Here is a 27,014-nt window from a genome sequence, read left to right as displayed (position 1 = left end):
TCAGCCTCAAGCAGTGCCTCAGTTCCTTTTGACACCCAGCTTTGCTGAGGATCAAGGTTCTGAAAGAACTGGCAATGCTTCAGACTCTTCTCTCCATGGCTTGACGGCCTTGGCCGGCATCAAGTAAAGAAGATTCTTCCAGAACCTCGAGTTGTAAGAACGGGACTTGTCAGCTTTCCACTTCAGAACTCTATAAGGTTTCAGGAGCTTCAGCGATGGGGGCAGGAAAGTGCAGCTGCTGGTTGGAGTAAACTCGATTAAGATGATTTTAATCTTTCTCTCCACCAGCGCTTCATGGAGTCCACTCTCAAGTTCGAGCCTGGTCTCGTTAGTCAGGTAGCTTTTGCTGAGGATGATGATGAGCCTCCGGCTTTTCTCTATCAGTGAATGGATTTCATCAACAATAGCTGGAAGAGCAAGATTGGCATCAGTTCAGCCAACTACAGGGTGGGAACGGAAGAAAAACTATTACACACTCTTGTTTTACAGTGTTTACCTTTTGGCTGCATTAACAAGGTTTTCTTTAAGCCATATTTTTGTCTGTTATAGACACCTAGCAAAATAACCATCTAAATAGCAACAATTGTGAGCACCCACTTAGCACTTACTGACACTATATCATCTTTAAAGTTTGTGTATGTTGATTCGCTTCACCATTACAACCACCTCATAGAAAGTTATTGTTGTTGCCCCCATTTTGCCCCAGCACAGAGCTGTGGTGGTATTGTGTTCCCCAAAATATTGTGCACGCTAATAAACTTATCTGGGGGCAGAGAACAGAACAGCCACAATATTAAACATAGAGGATAGGCACATGCCTTTAATCCTAGCATTCCAGAGGCAGAGATCTACCTTAGTGTGTTCAAGGATACAGCCAAGCTTGGTGACTCACACATTTAATCCCAGAAAGTGAGCCTTTAATCCCAGGGAGTAATGGCAGAAAGCAGAAAGATATATAAGGCATGAAGACCAGAAACTAGAAGCTTTTAGCTGGTTAAGCTTTTAGGCTTTGAGCAACAGTTCAGCTGAGATCCATTTGGATGAGGACACAGAGGCTTCCAGTCTGAGGAAACAGGATCAGCTGAGGAATTGATGAGGTGAGGAAGCTGTGGCTTGTTCTGCTTCTCTGATCTTCCACCGTTGACCCCAGTACCTGGCTCTAGGTTTGTTTCTATTAATAAGAACTTTTTAAGATTCCTGCTACACAGAGCAGTGAAGAATTTCCCTGCATCACACAGCTAGTGAGTGACAGGCAGACCTAACCCTGATGAAAATAAAACAATAACCTAAGCTAGCCAAAAACACCCATTATTTTAGACCAGAGGCAGGTCTTCTCCCTAAAGGGGTGGGAAGTAAACACTTAGACACATTCTTCTTTCCTACCCCAACAGCTCACAGAGACAACACACAAATGGCTTTATGTGGCTGTGACTAGGTAAATATGGCTAACCATACATGCCAAAGCTTGCTCTAGACCCCAGGGAGTTCAACCAAACTTTATGACAATTTAGCATAAAAACAAAACAAACAAGCAAACAAAAACTTGTGTTCTTCTTTACTTAGGAACTTAGAAGAAATCAAAGGAAATACAAGAAAACAGTAGTAAAACTATGGACCCATGCCTTTGAAATAATAACGTGCCTTCTAGATACCAAACACATCAGTGTGGCTTGTGTCACACCTAGTAAGAAGTAGTTTACCACTACACTAATCTAACCTGTGCCCTCACTTCTCACTTAAAGACATTTTCCCTTTCCAAGCTGTGGTATGAGGGGAAAGGAAAGCTATTTCTTATTTACTGCCATATTTTCTTTCTGGTCTAACTGAATATAGACATGGCACACAATAAATATGGGATAGATGGATGAATAATAGTGACCATAATGACATTTGTGTTCTCCTTCCCTCTTCTTCTTCCTCCTTCTCCTCCTCCTCCTGGTCCCCCTGCTTCTCTTTCTTTTCTTCCTCTTCCTTTCCTCTACTTCCTCTCTTCCTCCTCCTTCTCATCAGTTAATTTTTTAATATGCGTATGTGCCATACATGTATGTGGGTACATGTACATGGAGGTCAGAGTTCGACACTGGGTGCCTTCCTCCATTGCCTTCCACTTTGTTTATTGAGGCAGGGTCTCAGAAAAGGAGATGCCCATGCCTTTCCTTGGGTGTCAGACCAACGACACAAAATGAAAAGGGTCCAAAGGAAAAAGCTGGAGTTATTTTCTCAGTGTTTCTTACCATAATAGTGAAAGATTGGATAACCAGACTGACACAATTAACTAATAACTAGCCATTGACTGCCTGGCCTCTGCTGCCTTAACAGACTTTGGCCATTTGTACATTTTTAAGGTAAAACAATCAATCATCTCATTCAAAACTCATCTCCATTAGCTGTCTGTCCAGGATTCCCTTTCTTACCTCCACCAGGCACCACATCTCTTTCAAATATGCATAACTTGTACCCAAATTGTTTCTCCAGGACCCTGGGTAATGTCTCCACAGCAAAAGTATGTTCTTCTCCATTCTCAGGATGACACTCTTTCAGGTAAGACACAAAAGCATCGTATGTTTTACCATCTAGGAGATAATAAGGTGGACTCTTAATTCATGATTAAGAAAAAAATTGTAAGTAAAAATTTGTGTCAAAGTCATATATAAAGAGAATAAAATGACTGGTTGTCAAATCTCACATGCTCATCAAGCAAACAGTTTTCTCAACATCTGTTCTAAGCATCTGCTTTGTGATTCTCACCATGGAGATGGGTGGGGGATATTGATCAGGACACTGAGGCATATAAACACAATAAGATATTACAGAGCCCAGAAGACCCTCATTCCAGGATTGGGAAGTAAGTCACACTTTGGATCATTCATTTCATTCAACTCTATCACACCACAACCTTGGGTTTTACTCTTTAAAGACCCCAAAAGTAAAGTCAAAACAAAGTAAAATAAAGCAAGAGACACAAATAAAACTGAGACCATACCCCAGAGAGGGGAAGAAATCATAAGGATACTTGAAACAAGATGCTAGCAACAATGAAAAAAGAGACCGTGGATTTAAAAGAGAGCATTGAGAAGTATATGGGAGAGTCTGAAGTCACTGAAGCTGTAGTTATGTCATAGTCTAACACACACACACATACACTAGGTTATCAAATGTCAAAAGGAAAACCTAGGATCCATTGAAAGCTTGACAATCACACACACACACACACACACACACACACACACACACACACACACACACACACAATCTCCCTAGGGTATCAAATGTCAAAAGGAAAACCTAGGATCCATTGAAAGCTTGGCAGTGATCCTCAAGTGTGCTCCCATCAAATTCTTGATAAAGGAGAAGGATTTAGATGGCTGAGAGAACAATGAAGAAGAAAACATGTTGCCTAGCTAACAAAGACAATTCCTTCTCCCCGCTGGGTAACCAAAATATGTATGTGACATCCTTTTAGCTTCATGCAATCTGTTGAAGAGATAGAGGAAAAATGAATACAACTTGAGAAGAATTGAAAGTGACACATTAACAGATGAAAGATCCTACGATGCAGACAAAGATGAATGAAATAGCCTGGCTAGTGGAAGAGGAGGGACCTCAAAGGTCATGCATGCTTTCTGAACAAGGGCAGTTTTGAGTGATGTCTTCAATAATGCAGTTGTTATAAATGGGGGAGCAGGGTGGTGGTATTGGATGGTTTATCTCTATCACATGAAAATTTAGTAGCTGGCCAAGGAGTTGGATCTGTACTGACTGAATTGAAGAGTAGACATATTTGGGTCTTTTATTAAAATAAGATGGGATGGAACAGCTCTGGGTCTATGCTTTTATATGCCATTCCAGTGGCCCAGCCCTATTTCTTCATGTTCAAGTTCTCAAAACAATGCTTTCTCTTTCTGGCAAAGGCTTGCTCAACTCACAGTATCCTGCTCCACCAATTTAAGTCAGGACCTATAGCTGATATAAAGCAACTGTTTGTGCAGAATTGCATGAATTACATGGATGAGAAAACTTTGATAAAGACTACAGAATCATCAGCTCATCAAAGGTTATCTTACTGTGTTTATACGCCTCAGTGTCCTGATCACTATCCCCCACCCCTATCCATGGTGAGAGTCTTAAAGCAGATGCTTAAAATAGATGTTTAGAAAATTTTCCTTTTCCCAGCAGGTATCAATTGCAAATAGCACCTTGGTTAGGGGTGGGACTTTGTGTCTGCTTTCCCTTCTCAGTGTTGGGATTTTTGCTGTTTTGAACCCATGCAGGTCTTATGTGCGCTGCTGCAGTCTCTGTGATCTCATATATGTAACAGTCCTATTATGTCTGGGAGGCACTAATGATTGAATAGTATTTTTGATCTCTAATTAATGAAACTATCATCATATAAATGGCTATTTTGGATAATAATAAATCAGCTGGACACACGACGTCCATCAACTGGCTGTGTTTTATACTCTTCAGCTGATGGGTTCTTTTCATCTCTGTTCCTTTAGAGGCCAACACCAAGCACACTCTGGCAACCGCAGTGCTAAAAAGTTTTATTTTCTAGACACTTCTTTATTTCTGCCCTTGCCGTGGACTGTACCTCTTTATGGACTTGATTGTAAGTAAAACTGCTTAGAGCACATTCCTGAATGTTTTTGTGTGCTGCCACACTGTTAAAAGTATGAACTGGAAAAAATTACTGGGCTCAAATTATGGCTTAGTGACTGTGAGTTCTCATTGTTCTTGGTGAAAACCTGGGTTCAAGTCCCGGCACTCAGATGGTGATTTACCACCACCTACAGCTCCAGTTTCAGGGGATCTGATGCCCTCTTCAGCTTCTGCAGGCTCTTGCACACACGTATATACCTACACTCAGGCACACTACATGCATATAAAACAGGACCAATGAGCTTAAGCCTCTCTTCAAAAAAAAAAAAATATGTGTAAATTTAGTCAAAAAAATTTGACAAGGAGAGGGAACATCAGAAGGAAAAGGGTTATTCCATGTCTACTCAAACACAAATATTAGTCTTTCTGAGCAAAGACCATGCAGAAAATACTGCATACAGACTTTCCACTTTGCTGCCTCATATCTTTTCAAAACAAGATGATGCACCCAGACTGTGAGCCAAATTTCCTGTGCCTGCTAGCTATTAATATTAAAAGTTGTAAGCATAAAAAAATGATGATGTAATTCTATTATGATCTAAAAAACACTAAATAAATAAGTTTTTAAAATCCCAGAAGAGCTGGTATGAGAATCACTTTGTATCATGAGGTTAACAAGGGAGTCCTTTGTATTTACAAACCCAAAATTAGGTACCCCCCAAAAAAATAAAGATATATTTGGCTCTCCTATATAACCACACCAAACAAAGACAAATGACAATGGGGATATTTACCTTTCACCTTATAGATACTAGGGTAACCCCACCTAAGACATAAGTAATGCCTGCAAATATGAAGGGAAAAAAGAAAGCCCAGTGACAAAATGGGCCAAGAGTGGATATGTTGAAAAAGGAGACACAAATAAATTTTAAATGAATGGAAAGGTTGCTTGTGTTTTACAACATTGTAAAATGAAATACAATTAAAACCACTCAAATCCTCATCTATCGAACTGGCAGGAATCCAAAAATGTGAGGGTGAGGCTCTGAGGAAAAGTCGATGTCACCCCTGGTAGGTGGTTTGGAATACAGCAGTGTGGATGGCAAAACGGCAACACCCACTGAAGCAGCAGCTGCACCGCCCCGCTGTGCATTACCAGAAATTCCACTGAGGAAAACTTCCCTCTGGCAATACAGCATGAGTAGGAATCCATGAATGTATGACTTCACTCATCACAGCACCCCCATAAAAGCAAAATAAGCAAGATCCCCAACACCCATCAGAAGGAGAGTAAATAAAGAGTAACACTTACACTGCTACAGAAACGAGTTACTGAGGACCACTGAGGGTGAGAGCACACACCTAGAACCCCAGCACTTGGGAGATGGAGGAGGGATGATACATAATTATAGAGAGGCCAGCTGGGACAACATGAGACTCTGTCTCAAAGACAGACAGACAGGCAGGCAGGCAGGTAGGACTTGAGCAACCCTAAGAGATGAGGGATTTCTTCAATGACATGGACAGATACACAAGAAGTCCTAAAGCAAAACTAAAAACAGTGACATAGGGTAACTAAACCAAGACCTGTTTTTTGAAGGCAGCATGAAGGAAGAATCCATGTCAATGGTCTATTGGATGTAGTAAGAGGTGGGGACATTATGGGAATCAGAGACATGGACAGGCCAGGAGAACATCTCCTGCTATATATTTACAAATTTTGAATTTTGCCACTATAAAGGTTGTTATTTTTCCCCTATAAACACTCACAACACATGCACACATAAACAAAAGCAATGCTTTAGGCTAACCTTTTAAGGACATAATTTATCTTGAAATTTGGAGATTTCTCATCACTTTAAAAAATATTGATAAACATAGCCCAGTAGACACAGTAGCAGCTAACATCTGGTGGGTCTAGCAGACTAAAATTGAGATTATTTGGCTTTCAGAGTTCTGCCAGGTACAGTATATGGCCTCCTTTTCCCAGTTAAAATAATGAACAAGGATGACAGAAAATTCAATGTAAACCAACTTTATTGAGTGTGTGGGGGATATAAAGTATGTAGCAGTGTGTGTATAAACACAACCAGATTGATAGCATGGGGTGTTTAGGAGAAGACAGTGCACAAACACGAAACACCAAAAGAAAAACGTCACAAACAAGCACAAGATTGCACAGCACCCATCATGGTGTTACCTACAGAGTAACCCCCACCCCCAGACTGGGCGCCTATCCCACAGATTGTTAGCAGTGTCGTCAAAATTAGACGAAGATTCATGTTTCCTTTATTGGGTTTAGGCGCGAACACGTAAAACAGGATGGATGCCTGGTTTCACAAAATGTTACCTGTTAATGTCTCATCTCTATCCACCAAGCGTCTATAGAATAGAACCAAGTCGACTTTATAAATGACACACAAAGTCACCCCACACACGACTGCCACAGAGATGAAAACTGCCATGATTATTGCTCTCATAAAGACATGTCCTGGGATATCAACCATTTCTGTGGTGGGTCGGGGGAGAGGAGGGAGAGAGAAATAGGAAATCATGAATCAAAGCAATGTGGCTAGCATTTCCCACTATCACATTGTCAGTTTCACCCTGCACTCTGATTTGAATATCTGTCTCCCCAAGTACGTCCATATCCCCCCTAGTCCCCACACTCTTTCTGGTAGTCTGCAGTTGGGGTCTTCCTACTCCAACTTATAAATGAATGCAAGTATACCCAGAGACATGAAGTAAAAGCATGGCCACTAAGCCTATCTGTAATCTGTGGAATTTCGATTTCTGAAGCAATAAGATGCTAGGGTAGGACACAAAGGACTCCAGCATCAATCACAGTTCATGGAATGAGCAAACAGTACATGATCTTCAGCTGGGACACACTGGACAGAGAAGTCTGGGTTTCCACTGGCTCCAATAGATCCTTGAGGCTTCTAATTCCTAATATCTTCATGTGCAAAGTGAGAATAATAAATAAACCTCCTGCTTCATTTACAGTTGCTGATGAACAAGACACTCCACAGAGTGCTTACCAGTGCCTTGTACCCAGTACTCGGGGGTTTTAGGAAAATTCTAGGCAATATGCCCTTCAAGACAAGTATATCCCCTGGATTAATTCAGTTTGTGTTCACCATAGATAAACATGAAAGACCTCAGAAGAGTATAAAGAATAAAATTATTCTTAGCAGCCCTCCAAGGAGGTGGTAATGGCCTTACAGTATCAAAACCTTCTGGGGAGGCTGGAGAACAGACTCAGTGCTTAAGGGGACTTGGTACTCTTGGAGAAGACCTGGATTTGGTTCCTAATGTCTCCATGGAGCCTCACAACCATCTGTAAGTCTTGTTCCAGGCAATCTGACTCCCTTGTCTGGCTTCTGTGGGCACCAGGCTCAGGTATGGTGAACATGCTTACCATTCATACACAAAAATAAAAAATATATCAATCGATTTTGACCCTGAAATTTTTATTTATCTGAGATTATATGGTAATCACACTTTATTTCCTCATTAGACCAACATCATTTTATTGATTCACAATTATTCATCTTTATAATGATTCCAATTATTTATAAGTTTACACAATGCTGCAGTGACTATCCATATATACATTACCTTATTACCTTTTTTCTTTCTTTTTTCCTTTTTCTCTTTCTTTTCTTTTCTTTTCTTTTTCTTTTTCTTTTTTTTTTTTTTTTTTTTTTTTTTTTTTTTTTTTTTTTTTTTTTTTTTTTGCTTCTTTTCAAGAAGGAATACTAATGATGTGAGGATTTCCACACTGAACAGTATAAACACAACTGAAGCTTTTGCCCTCTTATGTAGTATACTTTTTAAGAGATCATTTTTTTTTCCAGTAAAGCCAGCCGTTCTATTAAGGATGCAATTATGTATATTTCATTAGCTAACCCTTAGAGGTCAAGCACTGGGGTTCCTACATCTTTGAAAGTCTATGGATTCCTGATGCATCAGACATAGGGAGATCTCATTCTCCAGGTGACATGCTTCAGAGGCAGGACAGACTGGTCCCAAGGATGTCTGGTGCTGAACAGTGCCCAGGAAATACAAACATAGCATCAGATAACCAAAGCAGCGGGTTGGAGTGCCTCTGCTTCATAAACACACAGACCCCATAATTGATGCTCAGGTGACCAGAGGGACAATGTAGGCAATCCCCATGAAAAGAAAGCACATGGGTCCAGACCTACAAGCTGAGAGATTCGTCACCTTTTCTGGCTCTGTGACCTTGGACGGGTTTCTTCACCCATGAAAGCTTCTTGTGGAAACTGGGTGACATCCAAGATAGAGCTAGCAGAAGCTGTCAAGAAGAGCAATATTTCCCTTACCTTTCCTCACCAACCTGAAGCTTTTGGTGTCCGTGGCTTCTTCATTGGCCACCGTGCAATTATATAAAACACTGAGATTCTTTTCAGTAATATTACCAATTCTCAATATTTTAAAAGCATGCAGTTTGCCTTCAAAAGTCCTGTAATGTAAGAAAATAATTTATCAACAGGCTTAGTTTGTGACCGCAAATCTACTGAGGAGATTTATATGTCTAAAATATTTAAAGGAAGCATCAGCTGTGTCTTCTGCTTCCAGTATGAATTAAAATTAGCTTTCCCAGTCCCCCTAGGAGCAACAGAACTCACTCCTCCCTGCCTCTTCTGTTTCTCCCTCCTAACTACTTGGAATTCATCCCACACTGTCACCTCTTCTAACTATGGCCAGCCAGTTTTGTATTTGGAATCTTTCATTGCTATAAGTGAATTCTTGGACAGCCAGACTCTATGAGAAAAAGAGGTTTATGACACAGGCTTTGGCAGGACCCCTGAGCTACACCATATCATGGCAGCAGCATCTATGTATTTGTGGATGGGCTCTCTCTCCCATGCTATAAAGCCATCAGAATTCAATCACAGAAACTCCTGTTATGGTGGTGTGAATAAAAATGGTCCCAAATGGGCTCATAGATTTGAATAGTTGGTCACTAGGGAGTGGCACTATTTGAAAGGATTAGGAGGTGTGGCCTTGCGGAAGGAAGTGTGTCACTGGGGATGGGCTTTTAGGTTTCAAAGAGTTCATTCCAAACCTGGAGTTTCTCTCTTCCTGCTGCCTGTGGATCCAGAGGTAGAACTTTCAACTACTTTTCCAACACCATGTCTCCCTGTATGCCCCTGTACTCCCTGCCATGAAGATAATGGACTAAGCCTTTGAAACTATAAGCAAGCCCCAATCAAATGCTTTTGTTTTATATAAGAGTTTTCATGATCATAGTGTCTTTTCACATCAATAAAACACTAAGACAACTATATAACCCAGTCAAACTACATTTTGAAGGACTCACCCTCTTAATGACACAGTTGGTTTAGTCCTCCATTCTCAATACATTTGAAAGACATTGGGGGGTCACACTCCTGAAGGAGTTCAAGTTATAACAAATCACATCCAAACCGCATCAACTGTGCATTGCTCAGTGGTTAAGAGAAGGGACTGCTCTTACAGAAGTCCTGAACTTGATCATGTGTGCCATTTGTACTTTTGTGACACATTAATAAGAATAAAGCACTTGACATCATTGTCAAAATTCAAGAAACAATGGCCTCATCTGATTGCCCTTTTAGAAGTTTGGTGACTTAGACCCTGAATAAGCAGTACCTTGATAAAATGATGCTAAAAGTTTTCACTAACATTCTCATGAGTCTTCTTTTTCAAGCTTAGATCTGTATGTACAGTAAATGTCTGCATGATCTGTCACATTGGAACATGGTAATGATAATGATAAGCTAACTTAGATGTCCCATCAGCAACACAGGAGCCCAGCCTCTCTTCTGTTGTATGCACACAAGAGTTTTTACAGCATGCACCACCACATCTCTTACATGTCACATACACATACCAAGTTGTCTTGTTCACGTCTTCATGCACATTAGGATCTGAATAGTTGTTCAGGATGTTCCAATAAAACATATCATTTTTATTCAGTAAAGCAGTGCAGTTAAGTTCCACATCTTTTCCTAGGTAGAAGTAGACAATCTCAGTTTCGAATTTAGAAATGCAATAAAAGTTTCAAATACATTCAATGTATGATAATTGAATGTAAAAAATACCACCACATCCAGAAAAAAAATGGAAGAGATGTTTAATTTTAGATTTTTAAAAATTACAATTAAGGAGAATAATTATGTAGCAATGAACTAACTTCTATTTAAGTATTCACTATTAAATCAATGATTAAAATTTAGGGGGTCAGTAGATTTTTTTCAATTTTCAATTTAGTAGACAGTGTCAAACTAATGTCTCTCTTGAACTACTAAGAAAACAAAATGGGTACAGCATCCAAACCAACTACTTCAAAAAGGAAAGGGATGGAAGCCCAGGGAAAAGAATGAGAAACAGTGAAACTAAAACTGTGGTTAGGACGGATCCCTTTCATGTCAGTCAACATGAACAGTCATCATATTTATATGGAGTATCTTGGATTGAAATGAGCAACATTCTCATAAAGCACAGTCCAGTCCTGGGGGGTCTGCGGGCAGCTGCACAGCTCATAGGAATATCAGGAAGAGCTTGGCTACCATGAGGCTGCAGAGACTTGGTGACGTTTCCGATGGGCTCATGGACCACAGGAGAGCAAGCACTGCTCTACCAGGATGTCCTAAACTTCCTCCATTCACTGCTCCCTTACAGCCAACACATTTTTGTGGTGACTTGAGTGTACAAGTCTAGTATATAAATTAAGCATTATATGAAAATAAGACATGAGGAAATTTATTTTAAAGTGATTCTTTGTTATGCACACAATTTTACCATTTATTAAAGACAAAAGCATGGTAATGAGATGGTATGCTTGTTTTGTTTTTATGTAAGAAATTAAATATTGGCTAATTGATTGGTAATTTGTGATGTGAAAAATCTTCAACGTTATTTTGAAATGTTCAAATTTTTATTTTATAACCATAAAAGCTGAGACCATTTTACATAAATATGTAATACAAAATGACAGAAGTATATTTAGGGTTATTCCAGCAATTCTATCCTGATCCCAAACTAAAATTTAAAATTCCTCCAACAATTTTTTAAATAAAATTCAAGTCTGCAACTCAAACAGCCAATTTTAAAACAAAACACTCTGACACAATATAGTCCAAAGGTTCAGCAGTTTGATACAAGCTGAGAAATGGCAAGAGGGAAACACTAAAGACTTTTGTCTTCTGTAATTAAGACCAGAAACCTTTATATATACAGTAAAAAGATTGTGCCTCCTAACACATGAAAGACTTGAACCTGGGACAAGGCATTTCAGTCGTCTTCCATGCGGTCATGCACAGTGTGCACATTGTGTGTTCAGAGCTGAGGCTGCAGTAGAGATGTACAAGACAACTCTGGTGATTGCCCCTGGAAACATCTTGGCTCCTTCATGCCTTCAATTTCAATTCTTCTGCCATTGTGTGTTCAGAAACCTTTTACTTTTGCTAAATTTTTCAGGGCCTCTACATTCACTTATACAATCTCATATGTGGTCTCAACTCATGTTTTCTAGCAGCAAAGGTCTGCATCCAACATAACTGCAGTATTCTCTCCAAGCCCAGCTATTTAAACGCAAGGTACATTGGATATAGCACATCCAGCCACCCCAGCTAAATTTCTCAGCGGACTGAGATAATTATGGGTATTTGACCTGTGTGTCAGTTATTCCATCCATACCACGGAGACACTATCCCTCTACCTTGGTTGGAGACTACATCTCAAAATTCTCAAACCGCTTAGCTCAATATCTGGTTTAGCATATGCAAATTTATTTCATTCCTTTTTGCTTTTATTTTTTAAAGAAATTACCTAATTGTGCACACTGATTCTTAAGATCTGCCTAGACCAGTGGTTCTCAATCTATGGGTCATGACTCCTTCAGACCATCCTGCACATCAGATAACAGTAGAAAAATTATGAAGCAACGATGAAAGCAATTTTATGGTTCAGGGGTCACCACAACATGAGGAACTGTATTAAAGGGTCATGGCCTTAGGAAGGTTGAGAACCAATTGCCTAGACAAATCTTAAAAGTGCAGCCAATTCCATCCATGGCCAAATATTCAAACTATGGAACAAGTTTGTATCATATCTCCACAAAATTGTCCTATTTTGAAAGGTCAATAAAGAAAATTAGAAAAGACATGATAGAGACTCTAATCTACAAACCACAGACAGTCCCATTTCCATTGACTTTTGAACAGAAGGGTAATTTAACTAGTCTAAAAGTAGCAATAGTCAAACAACGGCATGCTTTTCCTCATTTTGTAATATTTTCCAATAGGTATATAATGGGCTGTATCAATCAACCCAGGGAGCAGATTTGTTCTTTGTAAATTCAATAATGGCTCCATTTACAAATTCAGTAAACACACATTGTAAAACATACCTAGTTCTACTTCAACAGTCTCAAACTTTTGTCCCAAAATAGCTGGAGTTATTTTAGTGTTCCCTAAAATCAAAGCAAAACAAACAAATGAACAAAACATTAGAATTACCTTGAGCTTATCTATGACACACATACATTATAACATGGTCATTTCATGTGATAAAAATTCCAACATAGAACCTCTAACTTACCCATGATTATTTTTTCTTCAGTTTAAGTTATTGTAAGCCAACTCTGGCCCCAAAATAGAAAAAAAAAAAAACTTAAAATAATCAACTTGTAACTTTTAAATTGAACACCATTCTAAGTTTTCCATCCCACTCCATCCAAACCAGGCCATGAATTACCGCCTTGTTCAGCACATTCATCCTTTATATACTATCAGCCCAATTATCATGATATCGTGATATTTAGGTTCAAATATCAGTTACTCTATTTCATCATAGCCACAAAGCAAGAAAATAGTGATACTGACAATTTTGTTTCAGCATATTGTTAAGTTTTATTATTAATTATTGTTGTTAATCTCTTGTTGTGTCTAATTTATAAACTAAATTTTACTTATGTGTATATGCAGAAACAGAGCACACATCAGACTTGGTTCCACTCATGGTGGCAGGTATCCACTAAGTCTTGAGTTGTATCTGTGGGCAACTGCAGTCTTTGCTATATATTTATTTGTGCCATGCTTTTATTAACGTTTTATTAACCCAGCTTCATTTTCTGTGACTTGTATCTTCACAGCGCTGTTGAATGCCCCCTCCATCTAGTATCTTTTGAAGTCGAACATTGACTTCTGCCCAGTGAAGCTGAAGTCAGAGAAACATGCTCGTCCAGGGAGACTACTGCCAGATACTGAGAGGACCAAATGTTTAGGACATAGAAGATGGGCAGCCACTGGGTCGGACCCTCCTACTCTACATCGCTTCCCTCCATCTGCCTTCCTCAATCTCTCACTGATGTATTTAACAGAATATAGTAAGACTAGGATGAGCAATGTGAGGCACCTCTCCCAGGCACCAGTCCTACCCTTGAGGATGTAGCGTCTCCAGCCATAACCATGCCCTGGATGCTTTACCTGACTCTATCTGACCCTGCTGTACACACCTGTAGGCCCAGAACCATTACTATTCATAGTGATTTCTGGTCCTAACCAAAAGTGTACAAGCTTCTCCTTAGTCCCCTTACATAAGAAGGAAAGCTTTTCCCAGAAGCTCACACACTTGTCAGGAGCATAGCATGAAATCCTTATAGTCACTGATCTCCAGAGAAGCCAGGAATGTTAAGCATACAGGATTGTCTTTCCAATGGGAAAGATGAAAAACCTGTTCTTCCATTCAGAAAGCTGAGAATTGAAGTGATTAACAGCCTGGTGATTTATGTTATCTGTTGGGCCAGGCCATATCAAGCTCTTACAACCAAGACCAGAAGTGGCTAGTAACCTAAATGGCCCTGAGAGCCAGAGGCTCCCCAGGATCTCACAACCATGACCAGAGGTGGCTAATAGCCCAAATGACTTGTATGCTATCTGTATGACAAAGACCAGACTGGACATTTTGGCCCTTAAGCTAGTACAGGTAGCATATCTATAAAACTCGCCTTCTTGGAAAAAATGGCATGTACCCTGAGTTGAGTTTCAGTGAAATTACACTTCCTTGTGTAATGGGGATTGTATTCCACCAGGAAACTTATCCCCAAACTATACTGGGCTTAAATGCTTAAATATATTGGGGGGCAGGGAACGCCTGTTATTAAGCTCTCTGAAGAAGTCTGATACAGGTTGAAGTCAATCTGCACCAGGTTTTCATTCTTATCTCTTCCTGAGGTTCACTTCCCTGTATGACACTTGCAGGGACCCGCTCATAGATTGTGTTAATGTGCACAACCTACTGCAGCTGATAACCAGAGAGCACCAAAAGCCACCATTGACCCATGAACTGAGGGAACCCAAGGCAGAAAGAAGCTAGATAATTATTTGCCCAAGGTCAAAATATCACAGAAACAATGAGGAAGAATTCTGAGATGTTCCTATTAGAGCAGAAACTATTAGAGTATGTATGTTAATGATGAAGATTCTTATCATTTCTTTAAGGAACAAAAGTTGGTGGGAGAAACTTAATGTGCTACAATAGGACCTGGGTTTGAATCTCTAAAACCCATGTAGCAAGCTGATCATGAGTGTAGATTCCTGTAACCCCAGCACTTGGGGAAGAGACAGGCAAATCTTGGAAGCTCTCTAGCCAGTTAGTCTAGCCATGTTAGTAAACTCCTTGTTTAGCTAAAGATCCTGTCTCAAAGCAATGAGCAGGGTGATAGAGAAAGACATCCAGTGTCCTGAACCACACAGCACATCATAGATATACACTCATAGGTGGCCCTTTGATCTGAAATTTTCCAGAATGGCCAGCCAAATAAACTTCTATGGTTTCTAATTTACTCAGTCCATGACACTCTGTTCTGGCAGAAGAATATAGCCAAAAGAACTTTGTAGCTGTGAATGCTTAAGGACTTGGAGAAAGGGAAATTATCTTGCACTAAGTGGGCTGTTAATGTGTTCTCAAAAGAAAGTCAGAAAGGTCAGACTCGGGGAAATGCATGCAATGATGGAATGGGTGCGGGGGTGCAGGGAGAAGAAGGAGAAGAAGAAATAATAATGAGAAGAAGGAAAGAAGGGGAAAGACTGGCAGATAGTGTGTGTTTGGTTTTGAAGATGAAGTATAATATGGGCAGCCTCTGGATATGGGCAAATGCAGAGGAATATATTCTCCTCCATACTCTCCAAAACTATACGATGCTGCTAAAACCTTGACTTCAGCCTAGGGAACTTATTTAGACACATGACCTCCAGAACTCTGAGTCACGGTGTGTTCGGGACACTAAGTCCTGGGATGGTTTGCTGTAATCACAGCACATGGGCAGCAATACAAACTTAAGGTGAAGTACTGAAGAAAGACGTCACTGGAGTAGATGTGTTGGAGCATCTGTGAGCTTGTGGATCTGGTTAAATGCGTCATCGACACTGGTTTTCTGGTTTAGGGGGATGATGGTGGAGAATGTCATAATTATGGTCATGGTCATACCACAGATCTTCGAACAACTGGAGGAACTTTCATACAGGGAGGGAACAGATAATCAGTGAAGTTTGTGACAGTAAATGAAAAGCAGTCAGTAAAAGCTAAAGAAGGCAAAATGGACTCCAGGGGGAAAAAAAACATAACTATGGTTCCACACTCAGATATTGAAATCTGTACTTAGGCATGTTGTGATTTGATAATTTCTCTGTAACTTCCCAAGAAGGGACTGATGTTGAGTTATTGTCTGTGCCATTGAAGTATATCTCCATGGGGTGTGGTTCAATTAAACTACCTCTCAGGTCACTGCTACAATAGAATTCTAGCTCTTTGTTTGGTCTCTGGGCTCAGGGCAAATCAGGCTACATGCAATACTCCCCCTCCAACTACCACTCTGTGACCTTGCCTTGCCACTGGGGCAGCTGTTCTCTCTGTGTGCTCTGCCCCTTCATGATGCTGTCCTTTCCAGATCCAGATCTGGGGAAGTCTTCACCATTTGTCTTTCTTTCAACTATACATCGCATCCTTCACCCTCTTTCATATAGTTGAAGCTTTTGTGCTTACTGTCTCTCCAGATCATTATAAAACTTCTCGAGTACACTGTATTCCTCATCGTAGTGCATTTCTTGTGTCCTTCGCCCCTGAACACTAGGTACAGCTTATTGAATATAGCCACCAATAAATATTTGTAATCACAATAAATATTTGTTAAGTGAAAAATATAAGCTTAACAAGAGTCTACAGTTTACTCCAATTCTAAACAAGAACAAGCTGACTTATGTAAGGTACACCCATGTAAATTCTCATCTGCTCCAAAGAGATTATATTTTTAGCCAGTTTGGTGGGAGCCCAAAAAATATTTTAAACCTAAGATTTGAAGTAGCATTGTATTCTGTTGGGGGATATTCGAATACACTGTGAACCTTGAGTTTGCATTTGCATTAATTAAATAAAATTAACCTTGGGTCAAGAGGCTTCATTAGCAACTAGTTGACAGAAAGTAATCATAGAGCCTCAAAGGGCATTCAGGAGAGATAGAGAGACACAGGAAGTAGTAGGATGGGATTTGGAGTGGTGTAGGTTTTTCTGGTTTGGAAAAATGGAAGGAAGGGTCTTCTGTGGATACTAGCAAGGAGAGAGGGTTAGCTAGTTGCAACTCAGCCTCTCTGAGCTCATGGGTTTTCACCCCAGCCTTTGAACTTCAAGTCTTATTCATAAGTAGAATGATAAGAGATTTAGTTAAAGATACCTTTAGAAGCAGTGACAGGGTTGGTGCCTGCAGGAGCAGAATTCTTGCCAGGTTGCCACCTGAGCAGCTAGGCCACTGCTAAAGAAGCAGGCTGGTAACTGTAGAGTTGCAATTGCTGGCTGAGATAGCAGTAGATTGAGGCACAGCCACTGTGCCGAAGTTAAAACAACAATATTCTCAACCCCAAGGAGGTACCCTTTCCATCCCCAAGTAACTTCACAATGAAAGAAAAGCTTCTGCTTTTCTTATATGCATTTATCTCTTCCAAAAACTTTCTCTTACCTTCAATAACTGTTATATTGATGGTCTTGGTGATGTTGTACTGTTTCCCATTATGGTGGACAAAAAATACACAAGAGTAATAACCCACATCTCCAAATTCAGCATCCTTCTCGATCACTGGGGGATTTATGATTTCTTTGCAGTTCTGGTTTTTTAAAGGCAAGTGAAAAATACTTTAAGTTAGTAAGGGCAGTATTCTTGTCAAAATCATTCACATTTCCAAGATCTTTAGAGATAAAGGGAAACAAAACAGAAACCAATAAGTACATGTCCCAGCTACTCACCCCCCTTCTACTGGAGCAGTGATGTGCTCTGTTATCATCATTGCCACTAACGAAGAGAGGGGCCTTACCACCACTATTATCATTTAATCTTAATCTATTGTTCACACACATACAAAGAGAGAGACAGACAAACAGAAACAGAGACAGAATACTCAAATAACAAAGTCCTGCTTAGGTGAAGGATGCCTATGAAATGCAACTCTACTGCATGACAACTTTGGGTCCAATTCTGTATTTAAGGGGTTGGACCATGGAAATGTGGACAGAATGACCCAGAGGACTGAGTAGAAGTTGCCCACTCTGGATTTTTGATGTCCTGTACCAAAGGGCATAGATGACCAAATCCATAGGCATACTTCAATCTTTCCATTTCTTTCCACATATGTCACAGTAATCAATAATAACAATAGTAAAGCCACTGTCTACAAACTAGCCTTCAGTCATCCTCTGGTAGATTCTGACAAGTGTAGACACTGTGAGAAAAGGAAAGCTGTCTGGGTAACTTTGACCATGTGACTCTGTTCCTCCACATGCCTAACAAGGAGAATCTAATGCCCACAGACTTTGCCTCATGTTGGCCACTGCTGGTGGCCTTTAAAGCTAGGCCCAAGCCATTAGCCAAATGTCTTGCATAATGCCCAGGTGTACCTCATATCAGCAAAGTGTTTCTGAATATAAGTAGAATCTTATAAACCTAGCAAATTCTTTCCAATATAGACAAAATACCAGAAGGTCTTTATTTACAGTCCCAGTCAGACATTTTCTGATTCACCTGTCCTGTATCATTCTCCTCAGAAAGGTCATGGACAGTCTACAAGCTGAGCATGCTTAGTCTTGTGGTCAGCTGTTCAGCCATAAATAGACCCAGAACATATATCTTCTAAATTTAGGTATCTGTATATTGGGGTTTCCTAAAACCCAGCAACCCAAGCCTCCCTAATTTACATGTACCGCAAAGTATTTGACAGAAAAAGAAGGCAAGTCAACCCAAGACTGAACTATATGTTTAGAAAACATTTCAGATAAGAAGTCTCCTTGACAACTCACACAAAACACTGTTACAGCAAGAGCTACCATCCCACTTCAAGAAAATCATCAATGGCTCAGCTTGCTGATGTTCCCCTGTCCAGATTTTTTATGGGGTCAGCAGCTCAGATTTGCTCTTCAACAGACACAATATAGATCATATTGCATGTGTTCATGGATGTGAATACATACACAATTTTATATGTGATATATATGAGACACAATTGTGAAGAGCTCCCCCATGGCACCTTTTCAAAGAGCTCTTACAACCCAATAAGGAAAAGGCCAATCAATGAAGCAAACAGAAAACACATAGACTATCCACAAAAGAGGTTCTACTATAATTTAGTTCATACACTTATCATTTTTAAGAGAATGACAGGAATAAATGCTGAGTTTCTGAAAGGTTTGCTGTCAGATTTTTAACTTTCTGAAAGAATTGTTTCCCATGTTGGGATAGTGTAAGGGAGAGGGGAAGCAGAGTTAGGTAATATGTATCAAAAGCCAATCAATTAACTTCTCCCTGTTCCTATAATCCTACATCTAGTGATTTTCATGATGAGTTAACCAAATAAGCACCCAAAAATTTATATAAATATCATTCATTATAATAAGCAAATAATAGTAGGACATAGGAAACTCACACATGTCCAATAACAGTGAGATCAGGTAGTTTAAATCAAATCCATACAAAATGCAATTCCCTGTTTGAAAAAAAGCTGTTCAAAGGTATGGGTGAATAACCATATCATTTCAATCAGTAAAAAAAAAAAAAGACCATCAAACAAGTCACTTTTATGGAAAGATGTTTATCTAGGTAAGGAAACGAATATAACTGGGGGATTAGGGGTGATTTTTCACTTTTTTCATTTTTTTTATTTTCTGTCTTCCAGCTTTATAAAATGAACTCATATATTCAGAAAATATGTACAATTGTGTTTGAATGGATGTGGCAAAAGAAAATGAAAAATCCTAAACTAGAATTCCTAGAAAATTTTTTTTTAATAGAAGGAAAATAAAGGAAGAGCTGTAGAGGCGAAGCTGTCATTGTGTCCTGAATGACTATTACAATACAGGGTGGTTACCATGCTACAAACATTGCACAAATCGGCGCTTTACAGTAACCTTATGGGACAGTTTCTCACACAGGTAAGCCATGGGGAGTGAGACCACTTGCTTTTGATGAGGGCAAAATGGTCCACAGTCTTCCTATCCTCCATGTGGATTGCTATCTTTCCTATGGAGTCTTAAGTGGAAGTGCTTTCAAGTTGTTACCTTATATAGTGATATGTGGTTGATCAGCTCACTGTAGTTAGGATTTTCACATGGTATGTGCAAAGCTTTCTTGACTTCCACATTTCTATTTGTCACAAGTTTTTCAGAAAAACAGCTGTGTTTATTTCTTGGGATGACAGTTAGGGTCCAATTTTGATAATCCTTTCTATGAAACAAAGGAACAGAGGGACTTTATAATTACTAGAGAAGTTTTGCAACTACTTCCAATATTCCAGTTTTACCATAATTTCTATATGAAGAGATTTATTCATTGATGTGTAAACTTTGCTCTGCCACCCCTTAGCTCAGATCAGAAACTTTACAATTGTCATGGGGTGAAAGATTACACTCCAGAGCAGTCTAAACACACACTCACCATCACAACACACACAACACATATGCATCTGACATACACACACCACACATACATACCAAACATACTATATACAGCCATCCATATGACATGGATAATAGAGCAACAAATGCTTTAAACTTTATCTTCAGTGCTGGACAATATCAGAGACTCGTGAACCAGGATAGAAGGGTAGCCTGAGTTTCAAGAAAACTGCTGACCTGATCTCCTCAATGTGTGAACATAGGCACTCCACGTTCCTTTTCTCAGGATGGTTTATTCTGTGGTCTTTCTCCTTACCATTGAATAAACTGGAGGCTGGCACAGCCCTTGCCCATCTGAGCAAAGATAACTTAAGTATCTCTTTTGCCTCTGATTTCTCATCTCAGAAATCAGCCATCTTGAAGACTGTGATAAATGGCATATTTTTAAACAACAGTGTTTTAAAAAGTAAAAACATTGGGAATTTTGTGTTCGTTTACACCATGCATAAGACATATCAATGCACATCCTAAAAACAGCAATCATGCTGTTAAAGTGTCCTGTGACCTGGGAAATGTGTACCCCTGGGCTTTCCCAGGTCCCCTTTACAACTACAACAAGCTGGGATAGAAGAGAATGAAGTAATTTGTTGCTCTCCAACTCCCAGATATTTTACAATGTTATATGCAGGGGAGACCGACCATTTCCCTCATGTTCAGATGAAAAAGGCAAGTCTTCAAAGAACCAAATAACTTGCCCATGGTCATACAGGGATGTGTGTTTGTTTGTTTGTGTGTGTGTGTGTGTGTGTGTGTGTGTGTGTGTGTGTGTGTGTGTGTGTTGTACTGGATAGGACCAAGATGCAAATGTACATTGGTTTAACCCTAAAGGGCAGGAGTGGTTGGCATAATACTACATTTTCACACTCCACACAGTCTCGCTCTTTACCTTGTGTTGAACACAGAGAAAACCATCCAGGGCTAGAGAGGGTAACCAACTGTCATATGCTGAAAAGCAGTGGCCATGGAGCATAACCGAGCTTGGCCTTGAAAGGGGCTCACATTCCCGTTGGCAGAATCCTTTTCTTAGGATTCCTCTTGGCAGACCACATTGTTTTCTACCTCTGTGATTCTCAATTCCTAACACTCAGTAAATCTTGACAGTGCCTGCGGGTTCGGGAATCCCTTAGTAATGCAGAACCAAGCAACACCCTGCACTTGCTGGCAAAGAGTGAGCGCAAAGACTGGCGTGAAGTTGACACCAGGGGAGTCAAAATCTAGGCTCCCCACCCTGATTACAGTGGCCCCTCTGGCTGAGTGCTGTGTGGGTTAAAAAAATAAAATAAAAAGAGCTTAAAGATGAATTGCTTTGTTGTAGAACACTTGCCTAACATGTCCATAATATTGGGGTACCAACAGCAGCAAGCTAAAACAAGATGAAAGAAGAAAATAAAGGAGAGGGAGAGATAAAAGAGAGGAGGGAGGGAGGGAGGGAGGGAGGGAGGGAGGGAGGGAGGGAGGGAGGGAGAGAGAGGACTGCTATTTTCTTCTCTCTGGCTCCAAGATAGGTTTTTTGTGCATCAGCCTCGGGCTCCTTCCTTCATTTCCTCACCTCTACCACAGATAATTCTCTCTTCTCTATGACCTTCCTTAGTTGATTTTCTTCCCTTTTAAAAAGTTTCCAATTTTTAAAATTCAGTGTGTAGGCAAGCATGTATGTCTGTGCATATAGACGTATCGGTGCCTGCACAGCCCGGAAGAGGGTGTTGGTACCTAGATCTGGAGTTACAGGTGGTTAGGAATCACCCAACATGGGTGCTGGAAACTGAACTCTGGTCTTCTGCAACAGTAATGCATGAGAAGAGGCACACATCTCTTTGGATGACAGTTAGGGTCCAATTTTGATAATCCCTTCTATGAAACAAAGGAACAGAGGGACTTTATAATTACTAGAGCTCCCTCTCTCCAGCCTCCAGTGCTCTCAAAAACACCGGGCCATCTCCTCCCCACTGATTTCCTTCTTAGACTGTGGCACAGACATGGGGTTCGTCTTCTCCTTGCACTGTATCTGAAGATGCTCAAGGCTTCTGCTTCCGCATCCTCAAAGCCTCTTCCTTGTCGTGCTCATCTGACTCACCACCTTCCAACATACTTCAGGGGTGGTCTCTCAACGCTTCCTGTGTCTCCATGCTGCTCTCTCATCCTTCCGTTGCTTCCTAACCCAGGCTGTGCTCTTTGCCCTCCACATCAGAAAAATGGAGAGCAAACTCCCTGTCTCCAACGACTCCCCACAATGACCATAGATGCCTCTTCCCCTCAGATGGCTCCTTCCACCTTATCCAGGATACCACTGTCTTTAACTCATGCCTATGCAACTGAAACAGGGAGGACATGAGTTGTTTTGCTTCTCCGTTCATCTTTTGAACTTGTTCGAGAAAGATCCAGTTGCAACCAATGTATTATAATTATCTCTCTTAAAATGTCATATGAACTGCACTGCCTAAATAACAACGACAGCTCTACAACCTATTTCTGAGGCTAGGAAGTTTCTGTGTCTAATAAACATCTATGACCTCATTTTGTGAAAAACCACAGGAGTGAAAAAGAGGCTTTGCTGCGAAATCTCACTTCTCTCTCTCTCTAAGGCTCACTGATAACGATCAGGACTCACCCTAGAATAAAGAGAGCTTTCTCAAAGAAATCTTCGACATCTCACAGCACAGTGGGCACCACCCAGCTAGCCCTCAGTGAGTTTTTACAGGTCAATGTCAAATCTTTATTAATAAAAGATGTTTACCTACCCATGTGTGCATGTGCCTCTATGTGCATAAATATGTATAAGCCTGCTCGCTCTTTCTCTCTTCTCTCTCTCTCTCTCTCTCTCTCTCTCTCTCTCTCTCTCTCATTGACTTTGGCTATTGGCTTGTGGTTGGGTAACAATGATACCCTTTTCCCAATAACCCTGCTTCTTTTTTCCCAGTAACCTATGAAAACTAGACTAGGGTTATTCCCTAAATCCTACCCTTTTCTCTAAAGGCTGATGAGTCCATGTGGGAGGCTGCCCATGCTACTCCTTTCTCAAGTGCCATATCATCCTGAAATCCTTGCTACAGAACTTTAAAACATGTCTGAATCCCACCTCTACTTATCATGAATTAGGATCCCCTAAAAGGATTAATCATTAATACAATCGTTCACTAAGGTCACTAAGAACATAAATACAAAGTGACTGGCTCAATTTTTCTACAATGAAATGCTTGTTTCCTGTTGGAGTAAGAGTAGGAGAGAAAAAAATGTGAGGGTTATCTGAGCTTAGAAATGTGTATTTCTAAAGCCAAGAGGCCTAGGAAATACATTGGGAAAAAAATGGTTTACTCACCCCACTTGGGAAATGTATGTTCCCTTGTCCTCTAGCTTAACTGGCCAGAATTCCAAATCATAACCATTGAAAGTAATTCTGGATGAACTTTTAGTGTTCAGCTCCTCGTATTCATGGAAAGCATTGCTTTTGAGCCATCTTATAGTGGCTGTTTCATTCTTGTGCACGGGTGAAGATGTTTCACAGAACTTCAAATAAAAAGGTTCTCCCTCCATTGCGTGAATTTGGGGGCGGCGAATGCAAATTTCTAAAGCAGATTAATCAAGGAAAGAGAGATAAAACAGGACAAATGTGATTTTTTCACCCTCCCTGGAAAAGTAAGATCACAGAGAAAGCTACAAGGAATCTCAGCATCACAGGCCTGTGCTGGCATTTGTCTGAAAGAAGACTTAGAGATAAGACACTTTCAGAAGAGGGGTGAAGATAAAACAGATGTCTCCCTAGACTGAAAGCTAGCTGTCAGAGCATAGCCAGCCCTCCTTGCTCAAGACAATGCACTGTGGCCACATCTTAAAACCATGATGCTTTACAACTTACTGTTAAGGAAAGACACAGAAAGTCATAGCGTCACCACATTGCCCCCAAATGTCACCACTGTGGAGACATGGAAAAGACAAGAAATCTATATGTACATTCTCCATCTATATCACAACAAGCCTCATGTCCCTTGTGCCCAACCAGTCTGTCTATTCAATTTTAGTAAGATTTGGGAGACATAACAGAGCTCTTTGGTAGCAAAGCCCCTACAGCATGTTTCCATGTGACTAACCAAGAACTGATTAATGTAGACCATTCCTGATACTGGATCTCTTTCTCTTTCCATCTCCCTGTTTCTCAGCTCAGCTACAGTCTTTAAAATTTTAACTTTTTTTTTCCATCTACACAGAGTGGACCTCCATTCTAAATTGGAATTGTTGAACAGTTCTCAACCCCATACCCTCATGGCTTTGAATGTCCTTAGTCTTCATTTAGAAAATTACAATCTCTGAAGTAAATGGAATATTTCCTTAAGACCATATACAAAACATCGTCTCTGTAGTTAGACTTGATTGCTCAGAGCAACATTCTGGCTTTAACACAACACTAACCACAGCAGAAGGAGGAAGTGTCTCAAATGTCAGATCTACTTCAAAGTGCATGAACGACACAGAACAGCTTCTTGCTGGTGGTTGTAACATCATCTATTTTAAATTTCAATTCCCCAATGCAGTATTTTCTTGACAGTCAAAACAAGAGCAAGTCCTTAACATTTCAGTAACTTTCCTCCCTTACAGAGTCGTGTGTAATAAAGTGTACAGCTCCTATGGTGCTTGCTCTCCTCTGTCTCTTTTGCACATCATCAAGTCTACGTTGGCCGTTCAGTGGTTTCCTACATGTAGCAGTAATGTGTTCCTTCCTCATTCTTTGGTAGTGCTCAGCCATGCTGCGGTCTAACTATTCATTGCATGAATGCTGGGGATTTGGATTATTGTAAAAGAATCTATTGGATATCTGAAGTTACTTTAGGTGTCCAAGTGTTGATTCACAAAAAACAAACAAACAAACAAACAAACAAAAAACCAAACAAACAAGCAAAACAAAACAAAAAACAAAAAAACTTCTATAAACATAGATATTTATGGTTTGGTTGATAAATGCATTAATTCCTCTTTCAGATGAACTTGATTTGAAAAACAAAATAATGGGTGGTGGGGAGTTGAAAATCTATAATTATGAGGAACCTCATGTCTTAAGATGCCTTTTCTTACGTTTAGCATTATAGGCTTGCTTTGTCAATTAATATGATGCTCCAGAAATGGTCTTTGGTTTACAAATGGACAGAGGTCCAAGTGTATGGACTGTGTTCAATTCTTCCATGGACAAAGTCAGTGGTTTATAGTGTCCAAAGTAGACAACTGTGAGAGGCCAGCACCAACAAGTCAGATGAATTCCACATATGAATATTGCTGCATATGGCTACAATTCCCATTCCTGAAAGGTGTTCTCTAAGCCCTCAGAGGAACAGGGAGCTAGAACCTGAGCTCCAGACCAGTCAGGCTGCAGAGCTGGTTTTGTGCCAAGGCTGTTTCATGGCAATTAGCATCGAGTGACTTTTATCTATGGAGCATGGAACCCTTGACACATATCTTCCTGTACTTGGCTGTTTTTCTCAGTACTCCTGGACAAATCATTTCATACTAAGAAGAGAGGGATGAGCAGTCTTCAACATCTGGGTAGCACTGCACTGGGTGGTAGGTAAGCATTCCAACAATGCTTGGGTCCGTTCACAAGCACACCTCCAGACTGGCCGTGTAGTATGTGAAAGCATTCAGAGCTAACCTCTGTTTTCTTTTCACAGTGATTCCCAAAGTAAGGTATATGGGCCCCAGTGTTCCCTTTGATGGATAACAGTCTGAAATAAATTAACTGGCTTGCTCCCTTTCTCCTCTAAGTCCTGTGCAAATGGTCCTCAACTGTGGAACTTCTCTCCAAGAACAGAACCTTCAAGCTCTTCCCCATTGAGGAGAAGAGCACCAAATGACTACAGCTAATCAATGAAAGTTGACATTTGGCCTGCTCTGATGCCTGCTGTAGCTTCTAATCCAGCCTGTCTCTTTCTTATATTTTCTAGCATTTGGTGAAGGATCTTTCTATTTACTCTCTTTTGAATTTCCTTTTAGAGATGAATGAATCCTTGCTATCCTCTCAGGAAAGAGAAAATGTATAAAATTGCCTAAAACCCAAATAAAAGACCATTGTTTCCTCTTCTATTTCAAATTAATGGAGCAATTTTCTTCTGAAGTGTTGTTGATTTGCCCCTGACTCTCTGTAGAGTGTTCTGCACACCTTTATTTGGCCCATTCCTGACACTCTTCCATTCTCTAGCCCAAGAACACCAAATATTTCCCATTCTTCTAAAGTAAAATTTGAAGTCATGAAATGTTAAATAAATTCAACATCTTCAGTAACCATATCAGCTATAAAGAAAAAAAACCTCCACAATTTCCCTCTAGCTTTCTAATGAAGTCTTTTTGCAAATGTTTATAAATCACTTACTTGAGGCACTTGTAACAGTGAGAATACAGAGTAACAAGAATAATTCTCCACGAAGCAT

At 40.1% G+C, this 27,014-nt stretch overlaps 1 protein-coding gene across 1 annotated transcript; it reads right to left on the bottom strand.

Annotated features, from left to right (window-relative positions):
* On the bottom strand, positions 1–27,014 carry Il18r1 (interleukin 18 receptor 1). The gene is made up of 10 exons (XM_036168476.1): positions 26,957–27,014; positions 23,921–24,167; positions 20,209–20,374; positions 17,624–17,768; positions 13,022–13,084; positions 10,502–10,619; positions 8,949–9,088; positions 6,950–7,108; positions 2,415–2,573; positions 1–407 (listed from the first exon to the last, which is right to left on the bottom strand). The coding sequence occupies exons 1-10, from the start codon at positions 27,012–27,014 to the stop codon at positions 52–54; spliced, it is 1,611 nt and encodes a 536-aa protein (XP_036024369.1). The 3' UTR covers positions 1–51.

This window comes from Onychomys torridus, chromosome 18 (assembly GCF_903995425.1).
Source record: "Onychomys torridus chromosome 18, mOncTor1.1, whole genome shotgun sequence".
Taxonomy (NCBI): domain Eukaryota; kingdom Metazoa; phylum Chordata; class Mammalia; order Rodentia; family Cricetidae; genus Onychomys; species Onychomys torridus.
This window is presented reverse-complemented; position numbering and strand designations above follow the sequence as displayed.